The 20,000-nt window shown below is 34.8% G+C and overlaps 2 protein-coding genes across 2 annotated transcripts in view; one reads left to right on the top strand and one right to left on the bottom strand.

The window, feature by feature from the left end:
* LOC137653653 (actin-5, muscle-specific) overlaps nucleotides 1-5,981 on the bottom strand; it is a 181,839-nt gene extending 175,858 nt beyond the window's left edge. Inside the window, exon 1 of the mRNA XM_068387226.1 lies at nucleotides 5,888-5,981. The gene's annotated coding sequence lies outside the window, so the exon portion shown is untranslated. The remainder of the gene's footprint in view (nucleotides 1-5,887) is intronic.
* A 6,517-nt stretch (nucleotides 5,982-12,498) lies between these two features.
* LOC137653656 (actin, muscle-type A2-like) lies at nucleotides 12,499-15,500 on the top strand. Its single transcript, XM_068387228.1, has 2 exons — nucleotides 12,499-12,672; nucleotides 14,161-15,500. The coding sequence occupies exon 2, from the start codon at nucleotides 14,187-14,189 to the stop codon at nucleotides 15,315-15,317; it is 1,131 nt and encodes a 376-aa protein (XP_068243329.1). The 5' UTR covers nucleotides 12,499-12,672; nucleotides 14,161-14,186; the 3' UTR covers nucleotides 15,318-15,500.
* The last annotated feature ends 4,500 nt before the right edge of the window (nucleotides 15,501-20,000 follow it).

The following is a 20,000-nucleotide window of genomic DNA, read 5'->3' on the forward strand; positions in this document are numbered from 1 at the left end:
CTGAGTAAATAGTATGTAAGATTCGTTGACATATAATCTTTAAATAATCGTTAAAAACTTCCTTGTTCATGTAAACATGTTTATAAATCCCCAAAGAATTACGCAGCAACCCGATCATCATCTTAGGAAAAGGTGACAATATGATTCCCATTTTTGCTCAAAAGTATATTCCATTTTCAGAAAATCTTACTTTCACAGCACCAAAACCACATTTAGAGGCTTTGAATATCTAACCAAAGATATCTTATGGGGCAGTTTTGAGATGCTTGATATTTTATCAAAACCCCAATAAACAATCCATGTCTAAAAACCTTCACTCGAAATCCCAACAATCGAGTAGATCAAAAAATGTCTGAATCCCATCTTTTTTACTCTCACATGTCACTGACTTCCAAATGGCCTTGCAAATGTCTGGGTATGTGTTTGATATCATTATTTTGTTGCTTTAGTGTTTGTCACTTCATTGTTATTTGTGGCTTTCGTCACATCAGTCTCTGTCTACGGCTGATGATGTCAATTTTCTTGATCGAGTCATAAGCTTTCTGTTCTTTTAGGTTTTCATTCAGACTTATTCTTAGTAAATTAGGTGATATCGCATTTTCATTTTCCATTTCCTTTCCTTAATTTAATATCACTTTCTCGACTTTTAATATTAGTGATTCTTAACTATATTTGGTCCTAGCAATATTAATGGTGCATTATCTAAAACTAAAATCGATGGGATCGCCTAGCTATTAAATCATTCGTATAAAACTCTGTCAAGACTAATGAAATATTATGTACTCTTTAAGATTAATCAAATCAAACCTCTAATCAATAACTTTTAATATGAGAGATAAACAAAACTCATCATAAATCCTCAGGGTATTCCCGAAATGCTGCAAGTAAGTTTTATATTATGCTAAATTTCTCCTACCGGTAAACTCGATTCATATGACCTAGCATCCAAGCTCCTCTCTCTATTTGTTGTTGCCATTGACAAGTAATCAAGGGATCTCTCTCTCTCTCTCTCTCTCTCTCTCTCTCTCTCTCTCACACACACACACACATAAGGTATGACAATGAAACAATATCCAACAGCTTTTGTATATATGGGAACAAAGCCCTCAGAAGAATAGTGGGAGTTCAATGGCATGACAGGATTAGAAATGAAACTATAAGAGAGATTACCCGAGTGCCATATGTGTATGAGATAATGGTGACGGGTAGATGGAGATGGTTTTGGCCCGCTTTTCGCACTCCCCAAGAGAGATTAGTTCGGCAAACTTTCAACTGGGCTCCACAAGGCACTAGAAGAGATGGAAGACCTAGGCCTACAGAACTAAGGATTTGAAGCGTGAAGTAGATGATGATGAATTGACAAGTATTGATTTAAAAGCTCAAGATAGAGACGAATGATGAAATCCAACCGAGGATCCTTATGTCAATAGGCGTAGGAGGAGATGATGATGATGATGATGATGACGATGATATATATATATATATATATATATATATATATATATATATATATATATATATATATATATCATCTCCTCCTAAGCTTATTGACCCAAAGGATCTCGGTTAGATTTAGCCAGTCGTCTCTAGCTTGAGCATTTAATTCAATACTTCTCCATTCACCATATCCTACTTCACGCTTCATAGTCCTCAACCATATAGGCCTGGGTCTTCTAACTCTTCCAGTGCCTTGTGGAGCTCAGCTAAACATTTGGTGAACTGATCTCTTTAGGGGAGTGCGAAGAGCATGGCCAAACCATCTCCATCTAACCCTCATCAGTATCTCATCCACATATGGCACTCGAGTAATCTCTCTTATAGTTTTATTTCTAATTATGTCCTGCCATTTAACTCCCAATTTCCTTAAAAGGGCTTTGTTCTCAAATATACAAAATCTGTTTGATATTGTTTCATTGTCATACCAGGACTCATGTCCAGATAGTATAACCGATCTTCCTTAACTGATATATATAGTCTGATTTTTATATGTAATTTCAGGCAATTTGATTTCCACATTTTACTTAACCTAGCCATTGTCTAATTTGATTTTTTCAATCTTTTGCTAAACTTTAATTCTGGAGATCATAGTTCCTAGATACTTAAATGCTTCTACCTCATTAATCCTTTCTCTCCCCAATGATATTTCGTCTTCCATTGCATACTCTGTTTTCATCATCTCACAGTCTTTCTTCTATTTATCTTGAGCCTAACCTCCTGTGATATTTCATGTATTCCGGTAAGGAAGCATTGCAAATCCTGTGGTGTTCTGCTAATAAGGACATCATCATCAGCATATTCTAGGTCTGCTAATTTCCTATTACCAATCCAATTCCATCCTTCTCCACCATCTCCGACTGTTCTACTTATTACAAAATCCGTGTGGAGGATAAACAACATAGGTGACAACACATTATGTAGGAGTACACAGATGTTCAATGGAAATTCATTTGATAGGACTCCAGTAACATTAATTTTGCACTTGCTAGGCTCATGAACAGACTTAATCAAATTCACATATTCAAGAGGAATTCCATAACAACGCAGGACTCTGCACAAACTATGAAGCACTATGATAGTGTGCACCGGCCAATATATATATATATATATATATATATATATATATATATATATATATATATATATATATATATATATATATATATATATATATAAATATATATATATATATATATATATATATATATATATATATATATATAGCTACAACAATATTAACTGATAATCCAGTTATCCGTAAATCTTCTTAATTTTTCAAGTATTTATATTGCTGTTTACTACACAAATTTCTGAAAATATTTGGTTAAGATGTATAATACACAACCGGGTTAGTAGGTAAATCTTAGGTTAATTTCCAAGATGGGAAATATATAGAAACTTGGTAAACCGATCAACTAACGCATTTAAAACACACATTATAAATATGGCGGTGACCGTCATGCTACTATCCCTTTAGTCATTTAATGCCAGGGAAAACTTCTTGATTTTGAAAAAAATATGTACGTAATTTTTACACTGTATTGTACGTAATGGATGTGGGTAAAAATAAAACTCAATTAATAAAAATGAAAGACAAAATAAACACAACAATTCCAATGAACACCCACTTTTCCAACGGCTAGACTCATACCACAGCCAACTTCATTCTACCAAACAGGGAATGCAATGTACCGAAGTATCAATGACTGGTTCCCAAGTGATACACTTTATGAAGACAAGGGAAAATCACCCACCCACCAACCACCCACACACAATCCCTTCTCCCTACGCAAGAGTCTAGCACACGGTCAAAATACTAAGATAACAAATTACGCTCGTTTCGAGATAAGACAGCTTTCGCACACTCTCAAGTGATGTTCTTTTCAAGTAACAAACTAAAAATAGCTCTTTAGTGATTGGTAGTCCACATAATTAATAATGAACTGATAATAGCCATTTTTTATATTAAATTTCAAAAGATGGGAGAAAACAGACTTATATGAACTTTCATCTATACAATTTCAATCAAGATATTAATCGTGTACCTTTCAATCGATGAAAATATAAGATAGCTGAGATGAATTAGTAGTACGAGTCTACAGTAATTTATGTACAGTAGCCCTACTATTAGTGATACTATTAAGAAAACTAATCTCGGTAATAATTTAAAAATAAAAGTCTATTAATCAATTATTCACAAGCTTCGTCTGCCTATTGCCCCTGCAGATTCTAAAGCATGACTAATAATAACGAACAATATACAAGGTAAAAAAAAAAAAAAAAAAAAAAAAAAAAAAAAAAAAAAACACCAGTAGTGTATGAAAGATTCCTATTTTCCGTATTACATTTATTTACCTGAAATCCCTATAATGGCATTGTAAAATATCAATATATCTTGACAAACCTCCCGGAAAAAAAGTAAAGGTAAAAAGAAAACCACATGTATATATATATATATATATATATATATATATATATATATATATATATATATATACATATATATATACATATATATATATATATATATATATATATATATATATACACATATATATATACATATATATATATATACTCTATTACCAAAAATATAAAAATTCTCTCGTACACATATCCACACATATATATATATATATATATATATATATATATATATATATATATATATATATATATATATATATATATATATATACATATATATATGTGTGTGTGTATATACTCTGAATATATTCGAATATATTCTTATAGCCTAAATATATATAGGCCTATATATATATATATATATATATATATATATATATATATATATATATATATATTATATACATATATATGTGTGTGTGTATGTGTGTGTATGTATGTATTACTAAAACAATCTTAACTGATAATCCAGCTACCTGTAAATCGATTTAGAAATTCCACAAGCCCTTTTTTAAGTATTAATATCACTGTTTACTACTCAAATATATGACAATATTTAGTTAACACGTATAATACAACCGGACCACTAGATCAATCTTCAAAGTCTATTTTTCCAAGATGGAAAATAAAAAGGACATTATTAAACCGTTCATTTAACGAAATTAAAACATAAATGTTGCGGTGATTGTTATGCTACTTAAGTTTTTAGTCTTTTACTACCAGGGAATAAGCCTTGATTTCGAAAAATGTGTGGGCAATTTTGACATTTTATACAGTAAGCAATACATATGGAATAAAAATAAAACTCTATTCATGACAATGAAAGACAAAAAACAATACCTCCAATGAAAACTCACCTTTCCAACAGCCAGATTCTCATACCACAGCCAACTTTATTCTACCAAACAAAGAATGCAAGGTAGCGAAGTACAGGTACCAATAAACCAGTTCCCAAGTGATACACATTATGAAGACAAGGGAAAATCAGCCACCCGCCCTCACCCCTACACACAACCCCCTTTCTCCTTACACTAGAATCTAGCACTCAATCAAATTACGCACGTTTTGAGATAAGAAAGCTATCGCACATGATCAAATGACGTTCTTTTCGTTAAGTAACAAACCGTAAATAGCTCTTTAGTCATTGGTAGTCCATATAATTTCAAATGAACTGATAATAGCCATTTTCTATATTAAATTTCAAAACATGAGCGAAAACAGACTTATATGAACTTTCTCTTATATAATTTTAATCAAGAAATTAATTATATACCTTTCAATAGATGAAAATTTAGCCTATGATAGCTAAAATCAATTAGTAGTCCGAGTCTAAAATAATTTATTGACAATAGGCCTACTATCAATGATGGAATTAAGAAAACTAATCTAGGTAATAATTTAAATAGACAAGTCAAATAATCGCTTATCCACACGCTTCGTCTGCCTGTTCCCCTTGCAGATTCCGAAGCATGGCTAACACTTAGGAACAATATATTTCTCGTTAAAAGTAAAAGAAAAATGAAAGATTCCAATTTCCCGTATTTAACATTTATCTACGTGAAATCCCTATAATGGTAAGGCAAAATATCAATATATCACGAGAGACCTCTAGGGAAAAAAGTAAAGTTGCAAAACATATATGATAAATCACCTTTATCATACAACTAGATCATTAGAACATGGGGCAAGGTTAGTTCCAAAGGTAGGAAATTAATAGAACCTTCCCTTTAAGGCAATTAACATACAATATTATACATACTCAACAGTGTTTAAATGAAGCAGTAATAGCTGTGATATTTTCCCCTGTAGTCTTTTACTGTCAGGGAAGTCGAGTTGATTCCTAATAATATGTAGGAATCATTTACATCATTTATACTACTTGCAAGTAATCTGATACAACGAAACCTCAATCAATAAAAATTTGAGAGAAAAAAAAAAAACAATAATTCCAATGAACACTCACCAATGCGACAGCCAGGACCTCGTACCACGTTTAACTTCAATCTACCTAAGTAGAGAAGTATCATATTATGAATGGTTCCCAAGTCATACACATTATGTGGACAAGGGAACCTTCCTTTCCCCCATGCACACAAACCACCTTCTACCTAAGCTAAAACCATCTTTTGAGATAGCTCTCGCACAAGCTCTTTGCTCTAATGACGTTCTTTCGATAAGTAACAAGTACATACTAAAATATAGCTCGTTATGGAATGGTGTTTCATGCAATCTCAATTGAATCTATAATAGCAATTACAAATTATATTAAATGTCAAAAAGTAACAAAACCGGTTTATAAGGATTTAATTTAAATCATGATATTGTGTACATTTAATTAGATGAAAAGATAAAATCGAATTAATTTAATTAGTAGCGCGTTTCTGCAATCATATATGCACTGTAAACTATTCTATAAAAAAACCAGTATTAGTAATAATTTACAACTATATTTTATAGGTTCGTCTGTCTGTCGGAACAGTGAATTCTACAGCAAAGCTAAACGTTTAAGAACAATATAACTCCCGTTAATGTATAAAGAAAATACAAGTATCGAAAAAGTTATTATTATTTGTATTAACAATTACTTGCGTGAAATCCTCTTAATGGTAATGCTGAATACTTAATTATTCATCATTTGAGCACTCTCGGGTCAAAAACATGTGTAGAACAACAGCATTTGAATCACACAAGCTCCCATTTTCATGTATAACATTTCTACAATATCCGGCATAATTCAGCCCAAATTACGGAATGAATAGCTTATTTCATGATGAACATCTTTATTTTCCGTCATTTGCATATCACCGAAAAAAAAATTGCATTATGCCGTAGTAATGGACAGGTTAGGCCTACTGTACGTGTCCTGAATTTATTTATCATAGTATTGTACTTTACTTTAAAATAATTCATATATAGGAGTACTTAAGCACAAATAACCCCTTATACTTTGAATGAGGCAAACTGTTACCTCCACAATATAAGTATTTAAACTAACATTAACATAACATCCAAATTGGGGTACCATTATGCTAGGCCTAAGCCATTTAGTAGTTACTTTAATTTGAAGAAATTACCTGGTCCAGCACCACAAGTAAATATCTACTGTTTTAAGGCATGTGATTATGGTTGACAAGGGTAGTAGGTTAAGAACATTCATATTTTCAATTTGATTCTGTAAAAATAAACATACTGAAAAAGGTCTCCTGGTCAAGTAACCTGACGATTCTGTGATGCTGTTGGAAGGGCAACGCCCGACGCCAAATTCAGGTATGCAATTCAAGGGGTGATGTAAAACCTATAAAATGCTTGAATGCAACAATATTACGCTATTAGGCTTGGCAATCCCGCTATTCAATGGTATGGAGGTTAAGCCAGCAAATTAGGCTTGGTAATCCCGCTATACAATGGTGTGGAGGTTAAGCGAGCAAGTCAATAGCGGCTTTGGTTTACTTTAAGAAGGGAAAGCGAATTCTTTAAATGTGCTTTTATTAGGCTACTTCCCTTACAATGGCATACGTTTCATGCTTAAAAATCACCGAAAAAACCGATGCAATTTAGACAAAATGAAACATTACGCCTGGCTTAAAAACACGATTAATAAAGTTTTTTTGGGTGATCTTGCGTGTAGCGTCAGGGATAAAGTACATTTTAGTATTTTCAAAGTTAATAAATGGCAAATATTTTAAGTCGGCGATATACAACTAACGAAAAGAACGACTACTAACAATGTAATCCGTTGACATCATTTAGGCTACTCGGTCTAGGCCTATGATACCTTTCCTTCGAAACGACAAGTTACATTATGGCAATATAATTCAATATGCTCATTTCAAATTGATCGTTTTGAAAATTCCATATGTCCACTTAATTTAATCGATTTAAGTCTTCGGTTTTCTTTAAAACTTGAAATCCCTTTAGGATGATGTTAGCCTACGTATCAACATTTGGCGGTTACGGCATAACGGAAATCTAGAAACCATAGTTTTGATTCCCAATTGATCACGCTTCCTAAATTTAATTGACGATAAAAAAAATATTTTGTAAACAAACCTACGGCTTAACAAGTCAAGCATTTAATAAATTGACGGCTTCACTATTATACACCGATATCACTATCACTCGCAATCAAACGCGTCACGACCCGACGATAAGCGTTGTTAACGCACTCAAATCCAGGACTCGACTGACAAAAAACCACTTAAACCGACCGTCAAAGATTGGATGGCCAGCAAACGGAATCTTAAAATCATATATGTGTGTTTATAAGAAACATTATTTTCAGTTATGCATTTAAGTTTAAGTAAACGTTTTATAAGGCTTGATTTCCGTATTCATGGTAGAATTATGTTCTATCGATATCCTTTGAGTTGGGAGCTTTTACAAAGTCAAACGGTTTGTCAGCATCGGTTGTCCAACCTGTTTGTCAAACGATTTGGAGAGGGGTCAGACAGTCAAACCAAACCAAATCTCAGTCCTTGAATCCGTGTGAATCTTGCTTTTTTTTGTAAAGAAAATATTTGCCTCTCGTTTTAGAACGGTTTGATAGCCATTGGCTTAGCGGTGGTACTAAGGAAATATAAGATCAAAGTGGACGAAGGACTGGCTGTTAGAAAGAGATCAACATTCACATAACAACTTGCTTGTTGATTTCTTAGAACCAGATACCCGTCCTAGGCATTTTAAGATTGACGAAGAAACATACAGTATATAGATCTATAGAGGCGTGTCTGATGTTTGACCTTTGTTCTTACATGCAAACGGTTGTGGATGAATGACGCTCCGCCCACAAAAGTCAGGCTCGATCATACGTCCTTCCAACCGTTTGACTAATATGTTTGGCAACCAGATACACCGTTCACACCATAAATATCTATGGTTTACACGTTCAAACACCACTTCAAAAGCGTGTTTGTCAAACATGATTTGATAAACCGTTTGACTATGTGAAGCCTACTTTATAGATGGTACGAAATGGCAACGTTTCCAATAGAGCCATATTTTCGGTTCATTGAGTACAATAGGTTTTTTTTCGGAAACACTATATGTAACATATTGAAAATATCAGTTTAATATTTGCATTAACTAATCAGGACGTTACTATTTAAAGTTTCTCAGTGTAAGATAAAATATATAATAAAAAGTAGAAACAAAAGAAAACGGGTGTCCATCCAGGTCATGATGATACCAACACCTTCCCGACCATGGAATCGCCTACTTTAATTCAACCTTTTTTCAGTTGTCGCCTGCTGATAATAGCGTTCTTATTTATTTTTTTTTAAGTAAATTTAATTGAATTGTTGAAATGTATGTACAATGGCGAGAAATTTAAATATATAATTAAAAGATTATGAATTGAAGATTTCACTAATAAGTTTACAAAATAAGATAATTTGTTTTTTATTTGTGAACAACATTACGCCAAAACTACAGAACCAATTTCAATGAAACTTAGTGGACAAGTGAGGTTTGACCCAAGAACAAATCCAATAGATTTTAAAGAAAATTCATGGAAGCATAAGTACGCAGTGCAGTTAAAAGGAAAATAAGACTGCATGGCCTGGTGAAGCCATGCTCTCGACACTGCCCATCTAGTTGCCTGGAGGAGTATGTATTCACCCGTATCTGTTTCGCCTATTTGTTAGTTTATGTATTTATTGCCTTCAACAAACTCGAAGATTTTGCGAAGGATATGTATTCACTCCTGTCTATTTGCTGCCTTCGTCATAATTAAAGATTTTGCTAAGGTTATAAATGTATTCACCTCTGACTGTTTGTTTGTGAGCAACTTTACACAAAAACTTATGATCGATTTTGACCAAACTTGGTATTCATGTTGGATATAACCCCAGGGTGAATCTGTAACATTTTGGAAAAGCATACAACAAAGTACGAGTACGCAGCAGTACTTTGAAAATAACCACAATGTTGAGTAAATTGCAAATATTTTGTTTGTTTTATTGTGAAAAAAATATTACGCAAAAACTAATGAAACGGCTTCAACGAAATTTGGAGAACATGTAGGGTACAATCCATTGGAGTTCAGGGTAAAATAAGATTTCTTGGTGTGGTGAAGGTATGCTCTCTACCGAGTGCCCCTCTAACTATATTATTGTGATTACGGGTAAATCCCAACTTATGATGTTTGATGTAATACTTTAGGAGAGAATAATACAAATAAGCCATTCAACTTGTGGAAGAACAATACAATTCAAGTTTACTCTCGATGATTTATAGGTAGTAGGTTTGCCAGGGCACCAGCCACCCGTTGAGATACTACCGCTAGAGAGTTATGGGGTCTTTTGACTGGCCAGATAGTACTACATTGGATCCTTCTCTTTGCTTACGGTTCATTTTCTCTTTGCCTATACACACACACCGAATAGTCTGGCCTATTCTTTACATATTCTCCTCTGTCCTCTTACACCTGACAACACTGACAATTCTTCTTACTGCACTGTAATTGTTCAGTGGCCACTTTCCTCATTGTAAGGGTAGAAGAAACTCTTTAGCTATGGTAAGTAGCTCTTCTAGGAGAAAGACGCTCCAAAATCAAACTATTGTTCTCTAATCTTGGGTAGTGCGATAGCCTATGTACCATGGTCTTCCACTGTCTTGGGTTAGAGTTCTCTTGCTTGAGGGTACACGGAGGCCCACTGTTCTATCTTATATCTTATTTCTCTTCATCTTGTTTTGTTAAAGTTTTTATAGTTTATAAAGTGATATTTATTTTAACATTGTTGCTCTTCTTAAAATATTTTATTTTTCCTTGTTCCCTTTCCTCACTGAGCTATTTTCCCTGTTGGAGCCCCGGGGCTTATAGCATCCTGGTTTTCCAACTTAGGGTTAAGCTTAGCAAGCAATAATAATAATAATAATAATAATAATAATAATAATTGATTGATTTCAACATTCTTGTGTAGGATATCGATATTTATCAAAGCCAAACCGTTGTTTTCTAAGATGAAATGTTACTTTGCCAATTCATGATATCGTTTCTGACAAGTTATTAAATTACGTTTTCTAGTTATGAAGAAAAACAAAAAATTAGAATAAAGTTGTTCCCTGACATAATAATATGCATTGCATTAAATTCTTAGGATACCCTTATGGGAGAATTAGACTTTTGGGACTGTCTTTTATCGTATTAGATCTTGCATCAAGTTCTACAGTTATCCCTAAGATTCAACAAATGTTATTTACCAGCCAGCCGTTGAGATAATACCACGAGAGAGTTATGGAGTTCTTTGACTGGCCAGACAGTACTACATTGGATTCTTCTCTCTGTTTACGGTTCATTTTCCTTTTGCCTACGCATACACCGAATAGTCTGGCCTATTCTTTACATATTCTCCTCTGTCCACATACACCTGACAACACTGAGATTCCCAAACAATTCTTCTCCACCGAAGGAGTTAACCACTGCAGCACTGTAATTGTTCAGTGGGCTCTTTCCTCTTGGGGTGTAGAAGAGACTCTTTAGCTATGGTAAGCAGCTCTTCTAGGAGAAGGACACTCCAATATGAAACCATTGTTCTCTAGTCTTGGGTAGGGCCATAGCCTCTGCACCATGGTCTTCCACTGTCTCGGGTTAGAGTTCTCTTGCTTGAGGGTACACTCAGGCACACTATTGTGTCTTATTACTCTTCCTCTTGTTTTGTTAAAGTTTTCATAGTTTACATAGGAAATATTTATTTTAATGTTACTGTTATTAAAGTATTTTATTTTTCCTTGTTTCCTTTCCTCACTGGGCTATTGTCCCTGTTGGAGCCCCTGGGCTTATAGCATCCTGCTTTTCCAACTAGGGTGGTAGTTTAGCAGGTAATAATAATAATAATAATAATAATAATAATAATAATAATAATAATAGACAAACATGCAGGTAACAATAGTAGATTATTCTTATATTCAAAGTCGATTTTTCAATTGAATTTCAAGAAAAACGTGTCTTTTAGTAGTAGTGATAGTAGTAACATATATCAAATTCCTTACATATGTCAGTGTTTAATTAAATCCTTTATATATATATATATATATATATATATATATATATATATATATATATATATATATATATATATATATAAAAGCATCCCCCTGTGAGTATATTTAAATATGATTATGGCTTAACTCCAAAAATACGAAATTAACCTCTCACCCATATATCGCTCCAACGATTCATTACCATATATAGATCTAGAATTTCTTGCCAAGACCTCTCCAGGGAGTCACCTGCTTCGCGTCCATTACAGTAATGAAATGGTTATTGAGAGGTCGTTCATCGGGGTTTATTTAGCAGCCACTCGTACCCTTGACAGAGACCAAAGCCTGTCATGCCATAACAGTGGCAAGTTTTCATCTCGTAATCACGCCATCAAATCGCCATTACGTTATAACGCCCGCGTGGGCGTACTGTAGCTTGGTCAGCCAAATGGCAATCCTATATTTACAGCACCAGGTAGTGACGCTTCCCCTGATATATCCACCCCTTCTTCCCCTAGCACTCATAGACCCCTGCTTCCCTTCCTTCATTCCCAACACCCACCCTCTCTCTCCCACATGTTCAGGTGATACCCCAAAATCGACAGCCAGAATTCGGAGGCTATGAAAGACGAGTGTATATAAAGTGGTCCATGCAGTCTCGATGTCTTAGTCTGCAACGGAGCAGGACGCCCTTTCCTTCGAGTCTTCAGGAGCGCCTGTAGTGGAGTACGTCTTCAATCATCCGGTGCTCTTCCGGATCGCACTCAGGTAACACGGCTGATTGCATGGTCGGAACTGAGGAGGTTTTTGGTTGAAGCTTCAGGTGCCTCGGGATAACGGGGTGCTGAATGACATTAAAGTGAAAGGGAGTCATGGTAGTAAGCCGTGGCAACAGACAATAGCATAATCAGACATTTATACAATTACTATTTAATAATAGCCGTGTTTTGTTCATTTCTTCAAAAGTCTAGTTGCCGTCGTTTCGTGTGTGATAGGGCTGAGAGAGCCTGATTATTCATCAAATGTATCATAAATGCTAATCTAATGCAACGTATTCAGTAGCCAGATATTGCTCATAACTTCAAGTGTCACGACGCCAATGCATTTGATAAAGATAGGCAAGTACGCCTTTTCATAGAGGTAATAATACTTCATCCAATACTATGAAAAGAAATCAAAGCATAATTTAAGTTGTCATGTGTTCAAATGACCAAAAATGATCTTCTACAATATTTTACTTTAATATTTATTCTAATAGCAACGTAGCATACCTTGCGAGCAGTTCGTTACAAACACAGTTATGAGGAATCAAATTCTATTTTGTTCAGGTTTTTGTATAAGACAATAGCTATAATATATATTTATACCAATGGATGTCAAAAAAGTTGTGTATACAATTATAAACTCATTGAACGGTTGTTTCGTCAAAGGTACATGAGGGCTACGCCATTTTGAATACTTGCTTGTCATCAGTAGCTGCTTATATCAGAAGAGGCATCAAGAAAACAAGCAAGAATATATTATGCCAATAACAGACAGAGAATAGGGGCCATTATTCACGTTAGTTATACCAAAACTTTATTTCTTTGAATTTTAAAGTATTGAGTTTCTATGCATGCATTTTTTCCTTTGGTAAATTTCAGGTGATAAGCTAATAAACACCACCGACCAATAAGAAAATGTGATTTAGGTAGATATCTATGTAAAAGTAAAGCACATTAGAGTTAAAGATTTGTCTTAGCAACAAGACATGACAGAACTATAAGTGAAGGAACAAATAATTTTGCTTATCTATTACTTTCGGTGATGTGTCAGTCATAAACACCAAGTATTATAATTTATGATGCCAAACACTGTAATCGCACATAAGCCTTTGATATTTGTTATCTCTTCAAATGTGATATCCTTCCAATCTCCCATTCTTTAATATTTCTTCTATGAAATACACATCATCGTTTCTACTACTATTTATTAAACCAATATTTGTAAGATTAAATAGAATAACATTTCGAAATCTTAAATTATACTCTATATTTTGTCAAGGAACGTTTTTCATTATGCTCCTGAAGATACAAGGCAAGGCAAGAAAAGTATATATAGATATTGCTTGCACGGTATGTCAATGACACATTACATGAGGATCTCTCTCTCTCTCTCTCTCTCTCTCTCTCTCTCTCTCTCTCTCTCTCTCTCTCTCTCTCTTAGAGCGCATAGATATTCAAGAATAACTAACTATTGAATATATTTTTTTTTCAGGGATCTTAAAACCATAACAAGATACAATGTGTGACGACGACGCAACAGCCCTCGTTGTTGACAATGGCTCCGGCATGGTCAAGGCCGGTTTCGCCGGTGATGACGCCCCTCGCGCCGTCTTCCCTTCCATCGTCGGTCGCCCTCGTCACCAGGGCGTGATGGTCGGTATGGGTCAGAAGGACGCCTACGTAGGAGATGAGGCCCAGAGCAAGAGAGGTATCCTGACTCTTAAATATCCCATCGAACACGGCATCATCACCAACTGGGACGACATGGAGAAGATCTGGCATCACTCCTTCTACAACGAACTTAGAATTGCTCCTGAAGAATCTCCAATCCTACTGACGGAGGCCCCTCTGAACCCAAAGGCCAACCGTGAAAAGATGACCCAGATCATGTTCGAAACTTTCTGCACTCCCGCCATGTATGTGGCCATCCAGGCCGTGCTTTCCCTCTACGCCTCTGGCAGAACAACAGGTATCGTACTTGATTCTGGGGATGGTGTGACCCACACTGTCCCTATCTACGAAGGTTATGCTCTTCCCCACGCTATCCTCCGTCTCGACTTGGCTGGCCGTGACTTGACCGCTTACCTCATGAAGATCATGACTGAGAGAGGCTACTCCTTCACCACCACCGCTGAACGAGAAATCGTTCGTGACATCAAGGAAAAGCTTTGCTACGTCGCCCTCGATTTCGAGAACGAAATGAACATATCTTCAGCTTCCTCTTCCTTAGAAAAGTCTTATGAACTCCCTGATGGCCAGGTCATCACAATCGGCAATGAACGGTTCCGTGCTCCTGAAGCTCTATTCCAGCCTTCTTTCCTGGGTATGGAATCCGTTGGTATCCACGAGACCGTCTACAACTCCATCATGAGGTGCGACATTGATATCAGGAAGGATCTCTTCGCCAACAATGTGCTTTCTGGAGGTACCACCATGTACCCCGGTATTGCTGATAGGATGCAGAAGGAAATCACGTCTCTTGCTCCTTCCTCCATCAAAATCAAGATTATCGCTCCTCCTGAGAGGAAGTATTCCGTCTGGATCGGTGGTTCCATCTTGGCTTCCCTGTCCACCTTCCAGTCTATGTGGATCACAAAGGAAGAATACGACGAATCCGGACCAGGAATTGTTCATCGCAAATGCTTCTAGAATAATTATTACTATTATAGGAAATATTTTTTTTCAATATTTGGATGCAGAGTAAGTCAGGGTAGTAATTCCTTATATAAAAATTATTTTTTTAATAATGTTTATAGAAACATGATCTCATCAACCATTTGTTTCATGTGTTGGAAATCATTATATATCATGGAAAATATTAAATTTAGTTTCCATACTGTGATTTTATTCCCCACCAACTACAACTGTCATCACACTTTCAAATAATATTAAATTATATAAAATTCTGCTAAGATCACAAGTGAAAATAAAATATGCAATCGGTATCTAAACTATATCTTCTATGAATTCTGCTAATTTAGATATAATGATGTGGTTTTGAAACTTTGATTGAAAAGATAACTTTAGCCCTGAATAAAATCATTCAACAATTCCAATTACTAACGATGAAGTTTACCCGTTTATTTTTAAATCTTTCAATCATTGCTAAATCTGTCAGGCCATGGGTGCTGTTTATAAAGTTATATGACGTTTTGACATCCGAATGCCTTGAAAATAAATGACAAAGGGAACTCATTGCAATCAATATCTCTTGCCAAATAAATTATATTCATTGAAAGGGGATCAAAGCTCTCGCAAAATTATCGTAACATTACCAGGTTCTGACCTACCGGAAGTTATCCAGTAGATTATAATCAAAACTAAATTATAAATTGCACTGGACGTATTTTTTATTTCTTTATCAGGTACCTATATTATTTTTACTATACTTAGAAAAATAAAAACAATTCACAGTTGATCAACAGTACATGTATATTTTAGGGAATGTTTTGTCTAAATTACTCAAGGTCGTTACAATTACAAAAGCTAAATGCAAACTGCATGTGTCTTTTGTTCTGTAAAACCTGTTTCAAAATCTAGTTTTGCCTTTCACTCAGGGGCGTAGCTAGAGATATGGGGGCTCTGGAGCCTGGGTTAGTAAAGAGACCACACCCCCATCCCCGTTACCCTGGTGAATTTGTGTCAAGTTTAAATGTTTACTCAAATATATTTATTTTCTGACCCTACTCAGGAGACCCTCTCTTGGAGGCCTGGAGGCATAAAATGCAACACCCCCCACCCCCGCCACGCTCTTCCACTTACCTATACCACTGCTTTCACTTTCAGTTTACTTACAGGCAATGCATACAGAGTACAGTAGTTAAGAAGTTTTAAGGTAAAATTTTTCTCAAAACCCCTTCGAGTATTCAGCCATTAGAGACTTGGTATCACTTTTGATTTTACCTATATAATTGACTAATCAATGTGCACCCACCATGCATACCATAGTTAATTTGAATTGCATATGAATTTTGTCCAGTAGACATTAAAATTGTCTTCATTGTTGATATTGCTCTCTATGTCTGAGTTATGACAGACAATATATACAAAATACTCTTGGTTAAAATAAGGGAAAAATATGATGAAAAAATCCCTAGACAACAAAGATGTCAGAACTCAAGATTACAGGTGATTTATTATTATTATTGTTATCATTATTGTTATTATTATTATTATTATTATTATTATTATTATTATTATTATTATTATTATTAGCTAAGCTACAACCCTAATTGGAAAAGCAAGATGTTATAAGCCCAAGGGCTCCAAGAGGGAAAAATAGCCAATGAGGAAAGGAAAAAAGGAAATAAATAAACGATATAAGAAGTAATAAAAATTTAAATAAAATACCTTACAAACATTAAAACATATTTAATTTATAAACTATAAAAGGACTTGGGCAAGCCTGTTCAACATAAAAACATTTGCTCTGAGTTTGAACTTTTGAAGTTCAACTGATTCAACTACCCAATTAGGAAGATCATTCCACAACTTGGTCACAGCTGGAATAAAACTCTAAGAGTACTGTGTAATATTGAGCCTCATGATGGAGAAGGCCTGACTATTAGAATTAACTGCATACCTAGTATTACGAACAGGATGGAACTGTCCGGGAAGATCTGAATGTAAAGGATGGTCAGAATTATAAAGACTCTTATGCAATATGCATAATGAACTAATCGAACGACGGTGCCAAAGGTTAATTTACTTGCAGACTTATTATCAAAACTATTTTATATAGAAAAATTTCAAATAATATATTTGTGAAACAGCTGTAAACAAAAATAGAATACAAAAAAAATATATCGATGACTGACAACAATAGTTATGATTGAAATGAGGGCTATTTAATTAATCCTTGTATCCGCATTCATTTTTCACAATGTTTGTAACCTACTTGCATAGAAAATGGAGTGAAGCCTTACTAAAGCCTTATAACATTATTTAGTTACATCTCAAGAGCTATGGAAAGAATAATGAAGGAAATAACACTAAGAGACAAAAAGAGCAACATGGTATATACGAGAGCAAACTTAAAGTAGAGAATATTCTAACAATATGTAAGATAAAGAAATGGACAAGGCCAGGACATATAATGAGAATGACAGATAATAGATGGACATTAAGAATAACAGAATGGATCCCCTGTTATTGCAAAAGAAGCATAGGAAGGAAAAGAAGACGATGGATGGACGAACAAAGAAAGTTTCGGGGTATAGACTGGCACAGGAAGACCATAGCCAGACGCGCCTTTGTCTGGTAGTGGACTAGCAACTGCTGATGATGGTGTTTGTGTATAGACAACACACACACACACACACACACACACACACACACACACATATATATATATATATATATATATATATATATATATATATATATATATATATATATATATATATATAAATTATTTCCATACACTTTCACTCTTAAAACGTAGCACCTCTCGCTTAAAAGAAGTGTGACGTGCAAGTTGGTGCAACACCTGCAGTTCTAGCATTCACCACACAGTAAATATCCACCTCCACCTCGAAAATCAGTAATAGCAGGTGTCGTTTGTAAATATAGTAAGAAGATTATAAATTAATAGTCTTTATTTATATCACCTTCAAAATTCTTGCCATTGCATAAACATTGCCACGATTCAATTAGATTTACTATAAAAAAACAGAAGGGAACGCCATTTAATAGTAGGCGACAAACAAACAAAAGTTAAAAGAAAATAATCCATTCCATGGTGGTTGGCGGGAAGTGTTGGTGACATCCGACCTGGGCACTTCAGTTTTCTTTAGGTACTACTTTTTTATATAATTATCTTGTATTTTGCACAGTAAAACTGTAAACGATGACATCCTGATCACTCAATGCAAATATTAAAATTGCATTTTCGATATATTCTACATAATTTCCCGAAAAACGTAATGTATTCAACAAACTCAAAATATGGCTCGCTGGAAACGTTGCCATTTCGCACCATTTGACTCAAAAGATATCAACGGAACATTCTACCATAAACACGAATTTCAATCTTCTTATAACGTTTATCAGAACTAAAATGCTTAACTGAAAACAGTGTTTCTTAAAAACCGCACACAGATATCATGTTATGATTGTATTTTCTGGTCATCCAATCTTTCACGGTCGGTTAAACCAGCGGTTGGGTTTCTTGTAAACTGAGTTTTTGTTTCAGTCGAGTCCTGGATTTAAAAGTGTTAACAAGTGTCATCGTCGGGTCTCGGCGCGTTTGATTGCGAGTGATGGTGATATCTGTGTTCATTAGCGAAGCCGTCAATTTATTAGATGTTTGACTTGTGAAGCCGTAGTTTTTCTTTTTAAAGTTTTTTTTTTCTTTTTGTCAATTAAAGTTAGGAAGCGTGATCATGTAAATCGAAACTTTGGTTGCTCGATTATACCCGTAACCGCTAAATGTTTACTGGTATGCTAAGCATCACCCCGATGGGTTTTCAAGATTTCAAGTAGACCGAAGAATTAAATCGATTAAATTGAGTGACCATTTTGAATTTTTAAACGATTAAATTAAATGAGCTTACTGACTTGTCTTACTTTTTATATTGCCTTTACGTAACTTGTCGTTTTCGAAGGAAAATCATAGGCCTAGATCGAGTCTAGCTCTTAGAGTAGCCTGAATGATGACAAAGGATTACATAGTTCTTATTCTTTCATTTTTCGTTAGTTGTATAACGCCGACTAAGAATATTTGCTATTAATTAACTTGGAGAGTGCAAAAGCTATTCCCTTTAATTCGGGAAGCAACAAACATGATTGTCTGGCAAACTTTATAAATCATACCCACAGCCTAGGCCTAATGTTACATTTTGTCTAATTTACATCACATTATTTAGCTTGTTGGGGATTATTAAAGAAATATATCGTAATGGAAGGGTAAGTAGTCATATTTAACTTAGTTAAAAATTAGTCTCTCCGTTGAGTAAACCAAAACTTCGATTGGCTTGCTGGCTTAACCTCCATGCCATTGCATGGAATTGCCAAGCCTAATAGCGTAATATTTTTTGCTTGCAGATAACTTAGAGGTTTTTCATCACCTCCTGAACTGTTTATCTTGATCTGACGACCGGTGTTGCTATCCGGATAGCATCACAATCGTCAGGTTACTTAAACAGTAAACTTACCTTGACCGGTAAAACTGAATGTTCATTATGTTGGTTTCAATAGAATCAAGTTGAAAATGGGAATTTCCCCAACCGAATACTATTGCCAACCATAATCTCATTTCTTAAAACAGTATATATTTTCTCGTGGTACTGGACCATGTAATGTCCTCAAATTGAAGTAACCACCAAATGGCTT

This window comes from Palaemon carinicauda, chromosome 14 (assembly GCF_036898095.1).
Source record: "Palaemon carinicauda isolate YSFRI2023 chromosome 14, ASM3689809v2, whole genome shotgun sequence".
Classification (NCBI taxonomy): Eukaryota; Metazoa; Arthropoda; class Malacostraca; order Decapoda; family Palaemonidae; genus Palaemon; species Palaemon carinicauda.